We start from the raw sequence: 20,665 nt of genomic DNA, 5'->3' as shown, positions 1-20,665 counted from the left end.
AAAAATAGAAAAAAGAAAAAAGTGTTGCAATTCCCATTGAAGTTTTGAAGTTTTTAATTCTTACTTTTAGCAGCAGGATGTAGCATTGGAATATTTTTGCACACATGTTGCATTCTCTTTAATACTCCCTCAGTCCCAAATTAGATGAGCTAGTTGGTTTTAAATTTTGTCTCAAAATAGATGAGCTATTTCACTAATCAAGGGGGTATTTCTAAAACTACCCTTTTAATTGATTATTGTTACTATAAGAAATACGTATAATTTGATAGTCATGTTTATATTCGTTGTGTAGGTGTTTTAAAATGCTTTTCAACGGCATAAAATTTACGAAAAACAGTGATATAGTTTAAGAAATCAATCATTTCTAAGTTTTACTAGTTATTATCCATAAAGGTATAATTGTAGAAAATATTTTTATATACTCCCCTTTCCACTCATCACATGACACACGAGGGGCCGAAGCATCTCGATATAAGCCTCAGCACTTTGACCTGCAGAATCCGGTCGGAAAACAAAATAAGTATCATGTCAACAGATTACATTACCCAAGCTAACCCAAACCTGAAATTTGCAAACACCAATAATAGACAGTAGGAATAATACATCTGAGAATTCAAAGTTACGGACATGTAGTGGTGTCTTAACTGCATATATAAATGCGACATAAACTTGCCCTATCTAGTAGTAAGAAAATTATACGGAGTTGAGTTGACAAAAGGACCGACTATCAGAGGGATTTTTTATACCTTGGGGGTTTTGGCGCCGCGGAGTTGTAGTGATGGTATTTTGTAGAGATCTTCATTTAGGCTTGTGAGTAGTGGTAGTAGTAGCAGTAGTTTGATATTGAAGGTGGTTGTATTTTGTTGATTATGTTTTCCGTCCGTAAATCCACCGTCTTTTCTCTCATCTCCTTTATCAGCAGCGCTGCCGCGTACAGTTTGTTTTCCTGGAAAGTAATACACTGTTGGAAAAACTACAAGTAACAAAGTTTAAAAGAATGCACAACTCAAATTGAATGATAAATACTATTTTCACAACTCGTATTAATTAATGCCTTCAAAAACAAAAGATTTCATATTTAACATGTTCAACTTCCTCCAACATCCCATGAATCAACTTCGCTGATATTGAGTAATTTTTACTCATTAACTTTTAAAAGTTTAAGAATCGCAAGAAATGAAAACGGCTCAAATGTTTGTTTATGATGGTTTGGGATACAACTTTTAGAAACCGTCTAATAAAATACCTCAAAAAAGAAGGTGAGGAACCCGTTTCCGGGGGTGCTACTGAATGTCATGAGATCCAACTATAGATGATCGGTTAATTATATTTTTTTTGTAATTTTATGCACTATGGAGTATGCAATGTGATGTACGAACCAACATGACCAATAGATTTATTATTTTTTATTTCTTAAGCATATGAACAATAGATTTATTCGGCTTTTAAATTTTTTTTACTGATTTTATAATTTATTGACGTATCCATAATGTAAAAGGAGCCGTAATCTAAAAATAACATGAATAAACCATTGATACAACTACAAGCTCAATTGAATTACCAAATTATTCATTCATAAATGGAAAAAAAAAAGAAGAAAGAATACATGTTGCTGAACATCTAAAAGATCACGAAAGAAATAAACAAATTTATTTAACATATACTTGTATAGCATGCATGCGCGATGCGTCTGCCGGTACATTCGTTTCGTAATTTTGTTGTCTTCGTGCAGTAATCAACGGTCAAAGTCACCACTCGAAAACTCATTTCATTTTAATGTGCAAAAGTAATCCCAACTAAACTTGAATTTTTTATTTTATAATAATTTTTCAATCATAAATGTCCTTTTACATCAAGAATGCGTGTATTCGTAACTCGTATTTTTCTAAGAAAAAAAGATTTCTTTATACACAACATTTTTCGTGTACGTTTCTTTCTTCTTTACAATGGTGCTTTTAGTCACTAATACTTTCGTGTTACTACTTGACACTCCTCTCGAGAGAGCAACGTACAATTGAACACATGCTCAGGGAAAAAAAATACCCGTGTTTTCGATCGTTTGCCCATGCGTCTTGTTGACTGTAAAGGCAAAATACAAACAGATCGGAAACTGTTTACGTTTAAACTTGTATGGGAACTTCAGATTCTAAGGTGGCTCCAGTGGCATCCTGTGAATAAAAACTCGTGTACTTATGTAATTCCCTCTAATAGTTACATCATCAATACAATTTGGGAAGAACTCTTTGGTTATTAACCTGGTACCATTACATAAACCATTTTTTACATCAACATTCCGTAACAACATAATAGGCGCACCGATCTTCAATTTTAAAATGTGTGACGGCAAACCCCCAGAGCAATGTTGTTCAAGTATTTTTGTTGGTAAAGACCGTGAGTATCGTCGTCGACAGAATCAAATGAGTAGAATAGAACCTATTTTCCAAGAAATATGTTAAGTACTTGGTCATTAAGCTTCTCGACGTACTCGTTCAATGGTGTGATCAATGCCATATTGACCATGTAGTCTCTATCTCTGGCATTTTCCACCAAGTTTGGAAATGTTACATCTATAAGCTGAGACAAAGAAGCATAACCAACCCATGGTATGACCATCTTTTCTGGAACCTTTATCATCTCATTAGCAACGCAAGGTTCATCCCCGTCACCAACACGAACCAAAAACTCAGAATAAGATACATCCTCGGATGCACGCTTATTCTTCTTCAGATGCAAAACATGTACATTTTTCCACAAATGTGACCTGTTAAAAATGTAATGTAACTCAATATCATTTCGAATTATCCACTTAAAAGTTAATTAAGTACTAGAGTTTAAGAAACATTAAGTATCGCATATCATTATAAAACAACTTTTTTTATCTTAATAGAAAAAAAAATGCAATGTACCTGCTAAGACATGCATCGACTGTCTGTCCCCTTGTACTCCTTGGAATCACTGGTAGTACCTAGAGGAAATCACCTCCATGATTAAAATCTTTCCACCAAATGGTTCAGCAATCCTTGTGATATCTCTCACCGTCCGATCAAATGCTTCCAAATAGTAGCGATGTGCCATTGTAGATTCATCCCACATAAGGATGGTAGCATGCCTAAAAAGTTTAGCTTCCTCAGTTTGCTTCTTCGTACGATACGTTGAAGTTGATGTCGTTGTCATCGGAAATTGAAACCTTGAGTGTGTTGTCCTCCCACCAGGTAGCATAGTAGCAGTAATTCCCTACGTGGATGTTGCTAACGCAATACCATCATTTTTCCCAACAGTCTCCAGAATAACACGATAGAGATATGACTTCCCAGTACCTCCTGAACCATCTATGAAGACGAATTTACTTTACTTTCTCTTATTTTATCCCATGATTGTATCATATACCCTAGACTGGTCTTCATTCAACTTTTGGATAGAAGACAGGTCTTCTTCGGATATAGGAATCGACAACTTCTCTTGAATCAGACTCGAAATATCAAAGTCCTCACCAATGTGCCAACAATCGAAGGTAGATCATACATGGATATATCTTTATCGTGCTGCTTAAGTATCAAATTCAACTCACGGAGAAGACGATCTGATAAGAATGTCGAGATTGTATTGCTTGAAATCGAGTAATCCTCGACCATGTTGTTGAAAAATTCATCTCACAACTCTCTCACACCAATCGGATTACAAAAGTTCAAGATAGAGGCGAATTGTCTTCTCAGGGAAGACGACATCTTGACTTTTGCTGCTTCAGCCAAAGACGCTCTCTCACTCTGATAATTCTCTTAGAGTCCCAGCTTTTTGGAAGCTCTCTTGAATGTCCGGCATCTCTCTCGATCAACAAACAATAGATCATCAAAAGAATTCGGACCTCTAACGTGGTTCAGAATGTGCCTTAAGAACATGAATAAACCATTGATACAACTACAATCTCAATTGAATTACCAAATTATTCATTCATAAATGAAAAAAAATACATGTTGTAGCTGAACATCTAAAAGATCATAAAAGACACAAACAAATCTATTTAACCTATATAGTGTAATGAAATACAATTCATGTACTCGTAGTTACCGTACTCTTATCAAGACTTCAACTGCATTCAGCTTTCTCCAGCATCATAATTTTGATCAAGTCAATTTTAATAATATTTGGTAATATAAACTCAATTCCAAAAGTCTGATAATCGCCAAACTTGAAAACTACTCAAACATGATATTAGCAGCTTTTATAATATATTTATTTAAAAAAATGCTCCAAGAAAAAAGATGCATTAAAATAAAACTTATATCAGCATGCATGAAAATAACTTGTGTGCAAGTAAGAGATGTATATAGTTGGCATAAAATGATTTATGTTTGCGTTGCATATTATTTTTGTGAACAATCTCGAAGTTACTGATGACCAAGGACATTTTAAATATGCCGAAGAGTCTCCTCTAATAAGTTACAATACGAGGCCGAAAGGCATTGTATTGGAGCACAAAATATCTGTTGAGCGTCAAATCTGTGGGACGGTAGGTTCGAGACAACTTTTTTACTTGCGTCACTAGAAAACACCATAAGCTGGTGCTAATTACTTTGTAAAGTCTAGTTTAAATGCTCCCAAGGATAAAATAAAATAAGATTTAAACACTAATTTAGTCTGAGGTCCCTTGTATTTACATAAATAAAAAAATCCTGCCCCATTTGCATTAAAAAAATATCCTGCCCAATGCAAATCATGGTAAGGAGATTCAGTATCCAAACCATGCACACAACAAGAAAATGATACATCTGGAAATAAAAAAAAATAAAAAAAATGGAATACACATGAACAGAACAATATGAACTCATTAACTGCTGGGTTAAAATAACATTCCATCCCGAAATAATTAATATTTTCTCTCAACATGAACACTGGAATACCTATTTAACATATTCAATTTTTTCCAACATCTAAAATCTATCTCATAAATACTTGATTGATCTATACTAACTTTTAAAAGCCAATTTCATAAATGCCGAGTAATTAATACTAACTTCGAAAAATTTAAAAACAACAAGACATGGAAACAAATCAAACATAAATTAAGCAACTTTTATAACCCGATTTATTCAACATTGTACCAGCTTGTAGTTGTAAATGACTTGTCCACAAGTATGTAATGCGTGAAACTGACATAATTTTTTTTATGTTTGCGGTTGCCTATTTTTGTGTCGAGAATTAGGAGTTTTTACCTTTATGATGACCATGAGACACTTTAGTATATTTATGAATATGGTTGGTGAGTTGGGGACTACCATACAACAAGAGATCACGACGCGGATGTGTTTGGGGCAGCAGCCGGTAAAGTAATACCTCAATCCATCATGATTTACGAGCTTCAAGGGTTCTCTATTGGTCAAAATTTGTGCATAATCTGAATATTAGCAATACAACAATCTACTGCGACTCCATGGTGTGAGGGTAAAATACCTGATCGCCACGTGTAAGCATCACAGGAGGTGATCACACGATAAGAAGGTGTATTTACAGCGAATAGATATCCTAAAGGTGATTATACCAGAATCAAGATATCTACCGCTTCGCCTCATAAAGGATGCGTGTAACGTCTAGTCAAATCATATTGACGGTCAGAGAAGAGCAGTGCATTTAATGAGAAGCAGAAGAGATGCAATACATCTGTAAACAAATGTACATTGTATCAGAGGCTCGTATGAAGGGTGATGAATGGTGCTACCTGAAGAGTTGCCAATGGGAGCAATTGAGTGTGCACTACATATTTTTCCAATCAAGCATGGAAAGCCTAACTTCTTGTTGGATGACGTCATTGAAACCATTTGAATAATGATAAATCCAAAAATATCAAGACTTTGAGCACCCAATTCAAGGAAATAGACCAACTCTGCAAAATCACGACTCCACCAAGAGTTCTATATTTTAGAAGGACAAAGATTAGAAATGCCAAATTTTCCGAAAACCATCAAAGCAAGACTAAGAACATGGGTAGGAAATTTCCCTTCTATCTAATCAACATTCTTGCCACAGAGACCATTGGAAATGGTTTCACACGATGATCTTTCTCCTCTTGGTCTAGGAAGCCAAAGGTTACCCAATGAAATTTTGGTAATCTTTGAAATCAACGTTTTATCAACAAGAATATGCAACTACACCATGAGTATCGTACTCCTTCCATTTTAGAAAAATGATATTTTTTTCCAATCTGGCTTATTTTTAGGAAAAACTGAAAGAAAACAAAAATATCACTTTTCTTCAAAAACACCTAGTATCTTTTTATCTTCCACGCGATCATTAAGTCATGGGCACGTAAGGAAACCAATTTTAATATGGAAAGACAATGACAGAATGGGCAAGTCCTACCTATTGCATTTCCTAAATTGGGGAGCAGGGTTTTAAACAATTGATGACACCTAGGATTTTAGAAACTCTCAACAAAAAATATCTCCATTGGTGGTTGGATAATCAAAATTTAATATTACGTGTAAGTTTGAGTTTGGAGGAGAGCATGGGTTTTTAGAGACTCCCATCCATACCCATGTCATCAATTTGTTATTATTTTAATTAATTTTTTAGATTTTGTGAGTTATTTTTTCTATAAATAAGCGATAAGTATATCAAAATAGATATTGATACAATTACCACTGGAGATGTTTATCAAAACAAGATTTGTATTTGAATTCTATGTTATTAAATACCTTTTTTTTTAGGTCTCCACATATGATAAATACTCATACTCCATTGGAGATGCTCTAAGTACAACAACGCCACTTTATTTATTTTTTATGAGGTGATTTTCCTTTAAGGTGTTTTACCTTACCTTAATTTTTTTACAACAAGAAATTGGGATCGTTTGTCTAGGTATATGCATTCGAGGCGCTTATCAGATAACGAGTACACCTATCATGCTGGAGGCAAAGACGGGTCATACGGGTAAGTAGTTATGATCAGGTACTTGAAGCTCAGTCTTAGAACAACAAATCGTATTTGTTCAGTTGGGTATGGCTAAGATTCGATGATTTCTCAATATATGTATATCCCATTTTTCTAGAGATAATGCTTGACGAAATCCTAAAAATTCTATGAACAAAATTAAGAATCAATAATTTATCGGAAGAGTTTACACGTCTAACGCCAAGAAATCTATCTAAATACCGTAATTCTATGTCTAGAATTACATACACATCTCAATTCTTTTCCGGCTTTCCTCCCCAAAACTAAACTTATTTTTTTTCTTTGGCTGAGGACTTGATGGTGTTGTTTGAAATTAATCTCGCAATATGAATCTAGAAGAACCCAAGACTCACCGATCATGATTGCTACTGAAAAATCAATCTCCCATTATGATCGCCAAATATTTTAGAATTCCATCTATTTTACGTATTCAACTTTCCCCAACATCTCAAACCAATTTCATACTCAATGTTGATACTCATTAAACTCTAAAAGTTTAAGAATAGCATGAACATAAATTAACCCGGTTTCTTTTAAACTGTATACCAGCTTGTAAATGACTTGTTCACAAGTTTGTGATGCCCTAACATGCCATAATTTTTTAATGTTTGTGCTGGGTTTTTTTGTTTTTTGTTTTTGGGGAGAGTTTTGAAGTTAGGATTATGATGACCAAGGAACACTTTAGTATATGAAATGGTTGCTAGATACTAGCGCTCCCATATATAGATCTCAAGAAGAGGATTGTTTGGGGAGATGGTAGTAAATTAAGCAGCTTTTATAACCCGATTTCATACCAGTTTTCGCTGCATATTTTGTTTTTGTGAAGAGTTTTAAAGTTGCATTTTTGATGAACATTAGAGATGGGCACTGCCATATCAAGAGAGCAAGGGGGCGTGTTTGGGCCTTTAGGGACGACCCTAAGGAAGAATTTCTTCCTTTAATAGAGGCCAACCGCGTGCAATCCGATAGGGTCCGAATTTAAAGTGTTCCCGTTGAAGTTTTGAAGTTCTTTACTCTTCCTTTTAGCAGCACCCATGCCCTTCAGCTACAAATGGAATTCAGTCTCTCAATTTTTGGCACACATCTATTAAAAGCTAAGCTTTTTCTTTTTTATGGAAACACAACGGTGTGTTGCTTACTACTATTAAATGGAGTAGGTTTTCTTCATTTTGATTCTAAGGTTTCAATAAGCACTTTCATTTTTAACTCGCCCCATTTATGAGTTATGAATATTGTAGTGGTGGCTCGGTGAATGAAATCTTATAAAATGAGGGAGGATCCGGTGCGATAAGTCTATGCAAAACAAGGCTGATTTCGATATATATATATATAGAATGAAAACTGAAATATATCAAACTACGCACATCGCACATGGAAGGTTACATGATGACAATACAACTTTGGAGAGTACCACCCCAACTCTTGCCTAAAAATCCAACAAAAGCCAAGAGTTGAGTCAATTTTTTGTTGCTTCTAACACAAATTTCCCTATTTAAAAAACCTATATACATCGATAGAATCTCGTCCTACATAATCTCCATTTGAACTCATGACACAAGAGGGACTGAAGCATCTCGATATAAACCCCAGCACTTTGACCTGCAGAATCCGGTCGAAAAACAAAATAAGTATCATGTCAACAGATTACATTTCCCAAGCTAACCCAAAACCTGAAATTTGCAAACACCAATAATAGACAGTAGGAATAATATTATCTGACAGTTCAAAGTTTCGGGCATGTAGTGGTGTCTTATACTAAGAGCTGACAGTTAAATCAGAAATCAGTACATAAATTACTGTGACAGACAGTTGTGTCTATCTAGTAAGAAAAGCGCACGGATGTGGAAATACCAAAGGGTTGCAATGTATGTCAAAAGAACAACCAATCTGATCAGTTTTGTTTTTTAAATATACCTTGGGTGCTTTGGCGCGGCGGAGTTGTGGTGATGGTATTTTGTAGAGATCTTCATCGACAGGCTTGTGAGTAGTGGCAACAGCAGTGGTGGTACGATATTGAGGGTTGTTGTATTTTGTTGGTGATGCTTTCCATCCATAAATTCGTCTCGTCTCTTTCATCTGCGGCAGTTTGTTTTCCTGAAAATTACAACGGCAAGACAAAAACGAGCACATGACCCGAACTAAAACTAATAATTCATGGCCCATAAGAAAACAAACTAGCTAATTAGACATTTGGAGTGGAACTGACTTCAATAGTGTTTGGTTCTTGGGTAACAAACATCTTCATGATTAAAAAATAAAAATAATTCTAAACAAGGACTCAAGGAGAATAAGAGACATAATATTGAGGTTCAAGCAAAATGATTGAGGAATTAATGCACGACAAATGAAAAATTCACTACAAAGTTTAATCTTTTGAAGAGGATTTTAAGAAGATCAACAAGTTCATACTGAACTATCAACGACAACGTGTTAAATAATAATTTTACCTTATTTATACCAATTTTAATAATTTTATTTTATTAAAATTAAATATTTTACCTTTTTTTTGAAGCATATATTTTACTTTATTTATAACAATTTTAATTACAAGTTAAAACTACAACTATTTTTTTTTCTTCCAATCTTAGCGGGATTTGTCTTCTCCTTTTCACGAGGCAGCGAGTATAAAAAGTTACAAAAATTGTATAATCATACAACTAATTTGGATAAACCATTTTCTTTAATGGATAATCATATTGATCAATACATGATTTTAGGTACTAATTTTATTCACCTCTTTCGATGTTATACATACATTTCATGAAACACTATAGCTCATTGTAGCTTACTGTAGCTTGCTATATTTATTTATTTTTTTGAAGCATGATTTTATTAAAAGAAAATAGGTGTAGCTTGTTGTATCCTCAAGCTAATTCAATTTTATAACAATTAGAAAAAAAAAAAGATAACAATAAAAAATCTGATTTAATTGGGGGTTCCAGAAAATAATTAGGGGCCTCCCATTAGAGGAAAAAAAAGGTCTTTGAAACCTAAATCGAGTCACCCCTTAACCAAAATATTTTTAAAAGACTACACTTCCCCTGAATGATTAGTATTAAAACTTAATTAAGTTAAGTTAATTAGTGTGGTTTGATTATGTTAGATTAAAATCAGATTTTAGAATCAATAATTTTCTATTTTTTTTTTTTTTGTGAGTTGAGAAAAAGAAGAAGAGGTTTTAAATAGGGCTGTCAATGGGTACCCATTACCCGGGTCCGGAACCGGAACCGATGGATTCGGGTCCGGTTCCGGTTCCGGGTCCTTAAATTGGACCCATTAACCACTTTGGACCCGGCGGGTAATTACCCATATATACCCGTTTATGAACGGGTCCATCCGGATCCTACCCGCGGGTATTCGGGTATTTCATAAAGGTTAATTGTGTAAAATCCCCAGCGAAAATTAGGTCATATATAAAGAAAATTAGGAAAGGATGAGAAGCTCACCACCCATTCCGATCTACTTTCTTCTCCTGCCTCTGCCTGCAGAAGTAGTTATTACTAAGCTCACCACCCATTCCGATCTACTGTTAATGTTGGCGTTAATCCATCAAAGTGTGTTATTACTAAGCTCAGACTTGATAAGGATAGGAAGTCGCTCTTGGATCGTAAGGCCAAAGGTAGAGCTGCTGCTGATAAAGATAAGGGTACCAAGTTTACTACTGATGATGTTATGCAGAACGTTGATTGATTGATTGGTGGTTCATTGATCCTCTCTTCAGGTTATTATTATCTTGTTTTTAGGGTTTCTTTGTTATGAGTTATGTTTTCGTTTTAGGGTTTCATGAATTTGGGGATTTTGAAAACGTGGATTATTATGATGATGATTATGGTAACATTTTGTCTATGAAATTGGATATTTTAGGTTTTAATTTGTTTGTTTATGTTATTATTGAATCTGTGAATGGTGAATGGATGTTTTGAATTTACCCCTTTTGTTTCTTCTTACTCAAGAGGAAATAATTTTTTAATTTGCAGTATTGGGTGTTACTTTAGTGATTTTGAATTACTAGTGAATGGGCAATTTTTTATGATTCTGAAAATTTGTTATGATTTTTTAAGCTTTGTTATATTGCATATGTTAATTTTTTTTCCTTGTTCTTGATGATTTCTCTTGCATAGACAAGGCAAACTTATTATGCTTGAATGGGTATCCCTGTAATCTCAATGATATGTGAACTCTATTGTTGTTTTTGTGAGAAATCAATGATAGCTCGAAGGTTGGGTGTTTTCAGTAGCTTGCAGCAAACATGCACAAGAGCAAGTCTTCTACTGCCATTTTGGAAATTAAGTCATAAACTACTAATTCCTTGTGTGTGGTTGATGCGTATGCTGTTTATGCGTATATGCTTGGAACATTTGTCTTTTTCTTACTGTATATGCTTGTTAAATTTATTATCGTTTATACTTTATGACACCTGATAGGCTGATACAGATGTTTGTTGGGTTTTCCTTGCAGAGGCAACATGAAAAGTCAAACAGGAAGTAGTGTTGGTGATCATTGTGTTCCTGTAAAGAAGACTAAAGTTACCGTTTCGAAATCCCCGTGTATGCCGCCTCCTAAAGCTGCCGTTTCGAAGGCTGCAAAGAAGAGTAAAGTTGTAAACTCAGCAGAGCCGAAAGAAGTAGAAACTGTAGCCAGTGAGTCAAGTGATTCTGGTGATTCTGATTCTGATCATATAGAAGCGCCAACAACAGATGTGGTTCCGTCACCTACACGTAAACGCAAAAGAACCTCAAAGTATTGGGCTGAATTTCAAGAGGTATTGATAAAAGGGAAAACACACGGAGAATGCAAGCACTGCAAGAGGAATATTGGTGCGGAGAGCAAAAATGGGACAAGCAGTTTGAGGAAACATCTAAATAGTTGTATGGCGTACAAAGGAGCACAACAGCAAATTAACCAAATGTTCTTGAAAGCTAGTGAAACACAAGATGGGTCAGTAGCTGCTTACAACTTTAAGTTTAACCAAGAAGTAACTCTTGATTGTATTGCAAGAATGATTATCTTGCATGAACTCCCTTTCTCATTTGTAGAGTACATTGGTTTTAGAAGGGTGCTGACTTCATTACAACCCAATATTAAACTTGTGAAGCGGAACACTACGAAGTCAGACTGCATAAAGATTTATCAAATGAAAAAGAAGCATTTGTACGAGATTTTTAGTAAGGTACAGAGTCGCATAAGCCTTACTACTGATATGTGGACTTGTACCACTCAGAATAGAGGTTATATGGCTTTGACATCTCACTATGTTGATGAAGAATGGAAGATTCGGAAGAGAATTTTATCTTTTAACGCTGTGGATGTGCAACACACTGGAGTTAACATTGCAAATTGAAGGAAAGGTTTGACGGCATTTCTGGAAGAAAGTTCACAGCATGACGTTGTTCGCACATATCTAGAGCAATACCTATCAGTTGATGTTCACCCTATTAGAAAAGGAAGTGGTATTGATCTGAATGATTCTAGTTTTGATGTTTTGGGGTGGTGAAATTTCATGGACCAATGTATCCAATTTTAGCAGTGACAGCTCGTGATATATTAGCAATTCCTGCGTCATCGGTGGCTTCTGAATCTGTTTTCAGCACCAGTGGTAGAGTTGTAGATAAATTTCGTTCTTCAATGCTTCCCGAAACAATTGAAGCTCTGATATGCACACAAGATTGGATAAGAAGTGCGCTGAAGAGTAAGTAACATATTCAATTCATGTTTGGTATTATATCAATTTTAGTTAGTGATTCATTTACTATGGTTCTTGTACGTCAACTAACTATTTTATTGTGTTAGATGAGGGATTTGGGTTAGGTAGTACTTCACTTCAGACTCTTTTGGAGGCAATGGAGGAGCTCGAGTCAGACGATGATGATGCAACATCGCACATTGTCTAACTGACTGACTATCAATTTAAGGTAAAATAACCAGCTAACCTTGGAATGCACAAATTTGTATTTCCTTAAACTTTGTCGAAATGTGATTAGTAGTAGTACAGTATAAGGAAATACATTTGTAATAAAGTTTGACTTGTGTCTGTCTATACAATATTTGTCCTAACTAGTTGTATATTTGGGAATTTTAATGTTTGCTTGTGGTCCTGGCCCTAGCTAGTTGTATATTTGGTGAGTGCAATCACGGAAGCAACTCTTGCTTCATCACAGGAAAGGTCTTTGATTGTGATATGGTTACTTCTTTTTGGTCAATTGGGAATATGATCAACTGTTTTTGTTTCTCTTGCAGGAACAATTGGAAATATGATGGTGAAATCTTTAGTGAACTGGTTAGAACTTCTTTTTGGTATATATATATTATATAGGCATAACCAAAGAACATGCGAAGTGCGAACTCCTTCTTTTTTGTATATGTACTTGTGAAGGAAACACATTTATTTTTGGGGCTTCTACACTTTATAGAATGATATGTCTGTCAACTTTTATGGTTATAATACGACAGACTATATTAGCCATTAGGGAAGGTACTGAATCTACTGATGGAGCAGTTATCGGCTAAAAACATGTCTGCCAACTTTTGTATTTAATATTTATCATATATAATGGCAGATTCTTACTTATAGCTAGGAAAGTAACTTTGATTTTCCTAATCTAAGGATTCTAAGCTCAAGTTTACTCTACTTTTGTATGTATCTTAAAGATGGTCACTTTTCAGGTGTTGAATAATCTTTTTTCAGTACTCATGAGCCATAAAATTGGGAAGTCATATAAGTTTGTTTTTTTTACCCGATGGGTACCCGGACCCGGTGATTACCCGTGACCTTTACTGGGTCCGGTTCTGGGCCAACACATTATGGAACCGGACCCGGAACCGTTAGGACCCGAAACCGACGCTAATATGTCGGGTCCGGTTCTGGGCCATGTACTACCCGGGAGGAACCGGACCCGTTGACAGCCCTAGTTTTAAAGGAAAAATTAGGGTTTTTAGAAATGAGTAATTCAAGTAGGGGAAATGATGTTGGGGAAGGTTCAAGCAACAATGATGATTGTGTAATTTGTGTTGATGGTAAGATTATCTTAAATTCTCCCATGGATTGGATATATGTCATAACACAAAGAAAAAGTCGTCAATGCCGAGGGATGTATACCCCAACGACTCTATAAAGTCGTCAATGTATTGGCACCAAAATGACGACTCAAACTTGCAACTTTTCCAGGTTATGAAAAATCGTAAGGGTAATATGATATACCTTGACGACTCTTAGCTTGGGCCAGAAAGAGTCTTTATTTTGTGTATTTATACCAAGACGACTCTGAAATTTTTTGGGACAGAGAGGCTGTTTGTTTTTCACCTGGGGTCGTTGATGTTTAAAAAAGGGTCGTTCATAGAGGATCGTCATAGGTTTTTATATTATGTTAACGACTCTAATCAAGGGTAAAAAATATGAAAACCAGAAATATGGTCGTTATCTTGATCATCATATACTGTAACGATCTTTTATGGTTTCTACATGCACATGAAAAATTGTTAGGGTTTAGGCTTGTCGAATTGACGACCTTTTTACTGTAAATGAAATTTTTCGGGTGAAGATTTTTTTTTTCTTTTTCTTGGAGTCGTTAATGGAGGAGAAGAGAAGAGTCGAGAAGGTGAGATGGGAGGGAGTGATTTTTTTGTTTAGAGCTAGAAATGAATTGGGACTTAGGATTAAGGTTTAATAGGTTTTTAAAATTTATTTTTAATGAAGGGTAAAAAAGTACTTTCACAAAATTTTAATACACTCCTGCAAAGTTTAGGGTGCGAATAAAATGGGTGAGGCCCCTAATTGTTTTTTGGCCCCCAATTAAACTAGGATAAAAAAATGATTATAAAAAATGGAAATGCTTGTGGGTAGAATAGTGACGTAGATGGTGATGTTGGTTCATAGAATAGAACATTTTAGATAAGTCTCCCTTATTAATGTTTGTAAACATTAGGCATGCATGATTTGAAGTCTAATTTAGCCGAGGTTGGTGTCTTAGAATTCTTAAATAATCTCATAGACCGGGGTTTGGTGTTATTGCCTTTTCTATCTTAGGCGGGCTAGGAAGTGATATAATGGAATTCTTGAAAAGTCTGCGAAATTACATGTCTAGTCATGATGAAAATGTTATTGTTGGAGATTTCTTTTTTCATAGGATAGGAGTTGTTATCCAGAAAGGGATTGAAGCCCAGCTTGTTACCAGGCTTCCATCCAATGCTTGTAAACTTCTTTCTGTTGAAAGTCTTCTTTTTCTTAAAAAAAGAAAAAAAAATCATCTTTAGTTGTATTGGTTTTGTTAGTGTGTCAATTTGTTTGCGTGCTTTAATTTATATGAGTTCCCATAAGCTGTCATTTTTAATCCGTTTCCCACAATCCAAAACCACACATGAATATTGACGATGGTTCAGGAGAGCACGATAAGATTGTCAGCCCAGGTAAGTACCTTATTTCCAAACCTCATATTAGTCTAGGAAATTACATTTATATTCTAGTTTTGAATTTTTGAATTTTCGTAATCATTCCCTACTGAATCCAGTCTTTACCATCACTCTAAAAATCATATTTGACTTTAACATCAAGTAACGTTATATCAATCCAAAAATCTGAGTCAAAGCCCAAATATATACATCAGCCATGAACATACAATCCTAAACAGGCTTATAGCAATCTGTCCCTTCTAATTCAACTCACCTAAAACGCTCAACCAAGCCCAAAGCCATTCTAAGCCCAATATGAACATTCTAGCCTGGAATTTCCAAGGCATCAACAATCAAACTTCAATATAACATCTACAAGATCTAGTATCATTGCACAAACCCGAGATCCTATTCCTTTCAGAAACTTTAGCAAATGACCGACATATGTCAAATCTTGCTAGATCACTTCAGTTCCAAAACCTAACCTCCGTTCCCAAAGTAGGTCGTAGAGGTGGACCATCTCTTACGTGGAACAACCTAAACATTCGGGTTCTTCTCCAGTCCCAAAGTTACATTCACGTCATTATTACTCCACCAGATCCGGCACAACCATGGATATGCACACACATATACGGTCCTCCTCATCCAGATGCAAGAACATATTTTTGGAAAGATTTCCCAAAAATCTTCCCAAATCCCAACAACTCAACTCCTTGGCTCCTAATAGGGGATTTTAATGACATAATGAACCAATCAGAGAAAAAAGGCGGCAGACAAGTCACATATAGTCAGACTCAACCGTTCCTAACAATGATAGATCAATTGGGTTTCATCGATCTAGTATTTAGAGGAGATCCATTTACGTGGACGAACAACCAACAGGGTCAAGAAAATATCATGGAAAGACTTGATAGAGCAATTACACCCCAACATTGGCGCACAATGAAACCTCATGATGGAGTCACCCACCTTCCAAAGATTGCATGGATCGTGCGCCTATCCTGCTACACACCAAAGCAATTGACTGGCAAGGGCAAAAAAATTACAAGTTTGAACATCTACGGCTGATACATCCACAACTCAAGCAAATCGTCGAATCCGCTTGGACACAACAAAGAGACTCAGATTCTACCCTGGATCTTCAACTTAGGTTAATCACAATAGTTCAAACACTAATTGACTGGAACAAGGAAACTTTTGGACATCTTCCAAAGTTAATTCGAAATTCAACAACACAAATTAAGATGGCCCAACATCAATGTGCTATTCACATCGGAAAAGAACTAAATTTTTGGATAAATCGCAAGAAGGATCTACGCAATCATCACCTAACTTTACTTCAATGCCATGCAACAAACGGCAGCAAAGATCCGGAATTCAATGGCTCCAATCGGGAGACAATAATACAACCTTCTTTCATACCAAGGCAACCATACACCGAAGCCGCAACAAAATAAAGCAACTACAGGATCATCAAAACAACTGGGTCAGTGATAATGATCAAGTGATCCAGATCATCCTCGATCATTTCACCACTCAATATTCAGCCCCAAACACAACTCTTGACGAAGAACTCTTTGAAAAAATAGCTCCATGATTGACACCTTCACAATGTGACCAGCTCTCGGCAGACGTAACAGTAAAGGAAATCAAGCAAGCGTTGTTCTCCATCAACTCTGAAAGTGCTCCTGGTCCAGATGGATACACCAGTAAGTTTTTTAAAGTTTTCTGGGACACCACCCATATTCAATTAATTGCTATGGTTCGAAGTTTTTTCGATAATTTAAACATCCACCCTCTCACTAATTCCGAAAGTTGACAACCCAACAAAACCTTCCCAATTCAGATCTATAAGCCTCTGCAATTTCATCTACAAAATCATCTCAAAAATCCTAGTCAACCATCTATGCCTTCTCCTTACATTCTTAATAAGTCCATATCAAAGTGTCTTCATCCCTAAGAGATCCATACATGTTAACATCACAATTGCCAGTGAGCTATTTCATCACATCAAAACATCAAGAACCACTAAAAACCCAAAAATATCTCTCAAACTTGACATCCAAAAAGCTTATGATAGCCTGGACTGAGGATTCATCAAAAAAGCTTTTACAAAACTAGGTTTTCCATCAATATTTGTGGAATATATCATGCTCTGTATCAAATCGGTAACTTACACAATCAACATCAATGGTACACCGTATGGATTCATTACTCCTACCAGAGGCATTAGACAAGGTGATCCCTTATTTTCCCACATATTCATTATATGTGCGAAAATTCTATCAGCAAATCTTGCCAAACTGGAGGAAAAAAAACTGCTTCAGGGAATCCGGATATCGAAAAAAGCACCTCTCATACTACACCTAATGTATGCAGATGATTTCTCATCACATACATAGCTACCCAGGAAAGTAACAACCACCTTTAGAGAATTCTTCAATCATACAACTCTTCAGCTGGTCAAATTATCGATGCAGCAAAATCAACCATCATTCACCGCCCAAGGCTACAAACATCACATAGATACTCTTCACCATTTCTTTGGCATGCCAACCACATCAATCCTGCTTGTATACTTAGGAGTTCAATTCAAACACGGGAGGACCTCACGTCACATCTTTGAACCACTACTCCAGTGATTGGCACGCAAGGCTCTAGGATGGATCACAAAATGCCTTACCCCTACAGGAAGATTAGTCCTAATAAAAACCTCCTTAACACCAACCTCAAATCATCCCATGCAAACACAGCTTTTTCCAACCCATGTTCACAAATAAATTGATCGAATCATTAGGAATTTTTTCTAGAGTCACGACTGTTCGGTCTGAAAACTTCACCCATTAGGATGGAATAAGCTAAACAAGCCAATAAAGGAGGGAGGGTTGGGCATCAGAAAGAGTAGTCATCAAATAAAGCTCTTTTCATGAAAAAAATTGGAACATTCAAGACCAGTCACATTCCATTTGCTCAAGCCTCTTTAACGAGAAATACCTCCATCATCAGCCTATATTGCAAGGTACAGTTACAATCCCCACTATTGCAAGCCCTCAATGGAAACAAATGGCATCTCTCATACCTACTGTCAAAAAACACATAAATCACCAAATAGGAAATGGCTTAGATACCCCTATCCAAGCTAATTGGATACCTCACTTTCAAAACCTTGATCCAATCCAATGTGACCCTATTCAATATGTCTCATAATTAATTGACCCAATCTCCCATAACTGGAATCACGATCAGCTAAACATCCTACCCAACACTTTCAACCAACATGTTATAAATATCCACCTTCCCCTTAACAACTTATCGGACAAAATTATTTGGCCCCACCCTAAATCTGGTAAATACACCACAGCATCCGGGTACAACTGTCTAATCCAACAAGAAAACAGCTCTCTCCCACGACCTCACCCTCAACCCCTTCCAAACACTAAATTCTTATGTACCTTACAGTGTCCTCCAAAAATACAGCTTTTCTTGTGGGAAGCTATAAATGAAGATTTGCCAACCTTCTCTCTGCTCCATCATATCAATCTCACCACTTCCAACCTCTGCCCCCGTTGCAGCTCTGAGCCTGAAATAGCCACCAATCACATGCTGATTCATTGTCCAGTGGCCCTGTCCACTTGAACCACCCTCTCTAACCGCATATCAAAAAACCAACCCCAAGGTAACCACCAACCAATTACCATAAACCACCAAACAACCATTTCTCAATTACAGTAAAACCTCTGTACGATAATATCCTAGGGACAACAAAAAAATATTATTATATGGGGGTTATTCTTATATGGAGGTCTGCCATGAATAGAACAATTTTTTATCGTACATGTGCACTTGAGAAAATACGCCTATATGCATTAGAAACACAAAAATGTATCTAGGTAAATATAAATTCAACTTTAACATCGTAAATTGACCAATGATATTACATGAGTGAAAGTTGTTACCAAAAATTGACCAATGAAATTATATGAGTGAGAGATATTTGTACTAAATTGTACACAAAAAAGTAAAGAATTCACTTTGAAGCCAAATTATTTTGTAAAATAGTTATAAGAATCTCTTCGTCTTAAACTTTAATGCATGACAAAACCTACAATATGTATATTATAATGTCAATTATTCTTATATGGAGGTAGGTTCCTTAAGACGAGACCGGAAGAATTTGTGACTTATTCTAATATGGAGTTTATTCTTAAATATAACTGGCCCAAATTGGGACCAATTTTTTTTATTCTTATATGGAGTTTATTCCTATATAGAGTATTCTTCTGGAGAGGTTTTACTGTACTGCAAACTCGAGGTAATACCTCTTATATCACCTCATATTGTTTCCTCTTGTGGTCTATATCTACAACCAGATATGAGCTCGTATTCAATCAGACATGCTCCACCCATGACGACATCCTGGCAAGATCTTTCGCACAACAACATGAATTTGAATGGGAAAAATTGACCTCCCCTACAGTACTACCCCGGGAGCTTCCTTGCAGATTGACAACAAACATAACAAAATCTTCTACAACCATTCAAGTGGGTTGGAGTATCCCAACATCAGACTGGTTTAAGATAAATACCGATAGTGCAGCTAGAGGCAACCCGGGAATAGCGGGAGAAGGATTCATATGCAGGAACTCAAGCACGCACACAGTTTTGGCTATTGCACAACCTCTAGATATAACCACAGCGCTAACGGCAGAAACATGGTACGCAGTGATAGCAACCAGAGCAGCAAATGAAAGAAATTGGACCAAAGTAATATTTGAGACGGACTCGGAAAATATCGTGCATTTCATTAAAACTCCAAAGGAAGCTCCATGGTATATCTCTGCAATGACTGACGAAATCATACAACGAATGCGTCGAATCCCTTGGTGTGTTATTCAACATAATTATAGAGAAGGAAATCAAGCAGCAGATGGACTATCAAAATTTTCAGCCGACGGCAGCCAAGCAGGAAACCTATCAACATCAATTTGGGAACAGACAAACCAGGCTTTTCTTAACCAAATTCTTTTAAGCGACTCTATGGGAATCACATTCCCACGTGTAATAACAATTTAGTTGGTTTTTTAATTAATGCATGCTTCAAAAAAAATGATGAACTCATTTTGTAAATTTTGATGATATTTCATTACATGCTTCATGATTAGTACAATACACAACATATATTAATGGAGTTTTAGGACTTACTGAATTGAATCAAGAGTAATATAGGAAAATATGTACCTCCATGAGAATTCCTAGAACTAGAAACACAAACCACATCCCAGAAATACAAATCTACATAATTAGACACTTGAAAAATTATAGTTTGTGATGAAAT

The 20,665-nt window shown here is 35.9% G+C and overlaps 2 protein-coding genes and 1 long non-coding RNA gene across 3 annotated transcripts; 2 read left to right on the top strand and 1 right to left on the bottom strand.

Annotated features, from left to right (window-relative positions):
* Window positions 1–2,433: 2,433 nt before the first annotated feature.
* Window positions 2,434–3,075, bottom strand: LOC113280270. The gene is made up of 2 exons (XM_026528917.1): window positions 2,966–3,075; window positions 2,434–2,761 (listed from the first exon to the last, which is right to left on the bottom strand). The coding sequence occupies exons 1-2, from the start codon at window positions 3,073–3,075 to the stop codon at window positions 2,434–2,436; spliced, it is 438 nt and encodes a 145-aa protein (XP_026384702.1).
* Window positions 3,076–11,410: 8,335 nt separating this feature from the next.
* On the top strand, window positions 11,411–12,059 carry LOC113280269. Its single transcript, XM_026528916.1, has 2 exons — window positions 11,411–11,883; window positions 11,982–12,059. Exons 1-2 carry the CDS (start codon window positions 11,411–11,413, stop codon window positions 11,995–11,997), a joined length of 489 nt encoding a protein of 162 aa, XP_026384701.1. The 3' UTR covers window positions 11,998–12,059.
* Window positions 12,060–12,497: 438 nt separating this feature from the next.
* Window positions 12,498–13,225, top strand: LOC113278303. Its single transcript, XR_003325415.1, has 3 exons — window positions 12,498–12,634; window positions 12,736–12,857; window positions 13,183–13,225. It is a non-coding gene; the product is annotated as an uncharacterized LOC113278303 (long non-coding RNA).
* Window positions 13,226–20,665: the final 7,440 nt, after the last annotated feature.

This window comes from Papaver somniferum, chromosome 5, assembly GCF_003573695.1.
Source record: "Papaver somniferum cultivar HN1 chromosome 5, ASM357369v1, whole genome shotgun sequence".
Classification (NCBI taxonomy): Eukaryota; Viridiplantae; Streptophyta; class Magnoliopsida; order Ranunculales; family Papaveraceae; genus Papaver; species Papaver somniferum.
The sequence above is the reverse complement of the archived record's forward strand: the minus strand, read 5'-3'. Positions and strand labels throughout refer to the sequence as shown.

Bases quoted from the DNA above. Each gene is read 5' to 3' on its own strand.
- LOC113280269 (XM_026528916.1), top strand. From the start codon at position 11,411: ATGAAAAGTCAAACAGGAAGTAGTGTTGGTGATCATTGTGTTCCTGTA.
- LOC113280270 (XM_026528917.1), bottom strand. From the start codon at position 3,075: ATGGCACATCGCTACTATTTGGAAGCATTTGATCGGACGGTGAGAGAT. The intron at 2,762-2,965 runs GTACTACCAGTG...CATTTTTAACAG, and splicing joins ATGGAGGTGATTTCCTCTAG to GTCACATTTGTGGAAAAATG.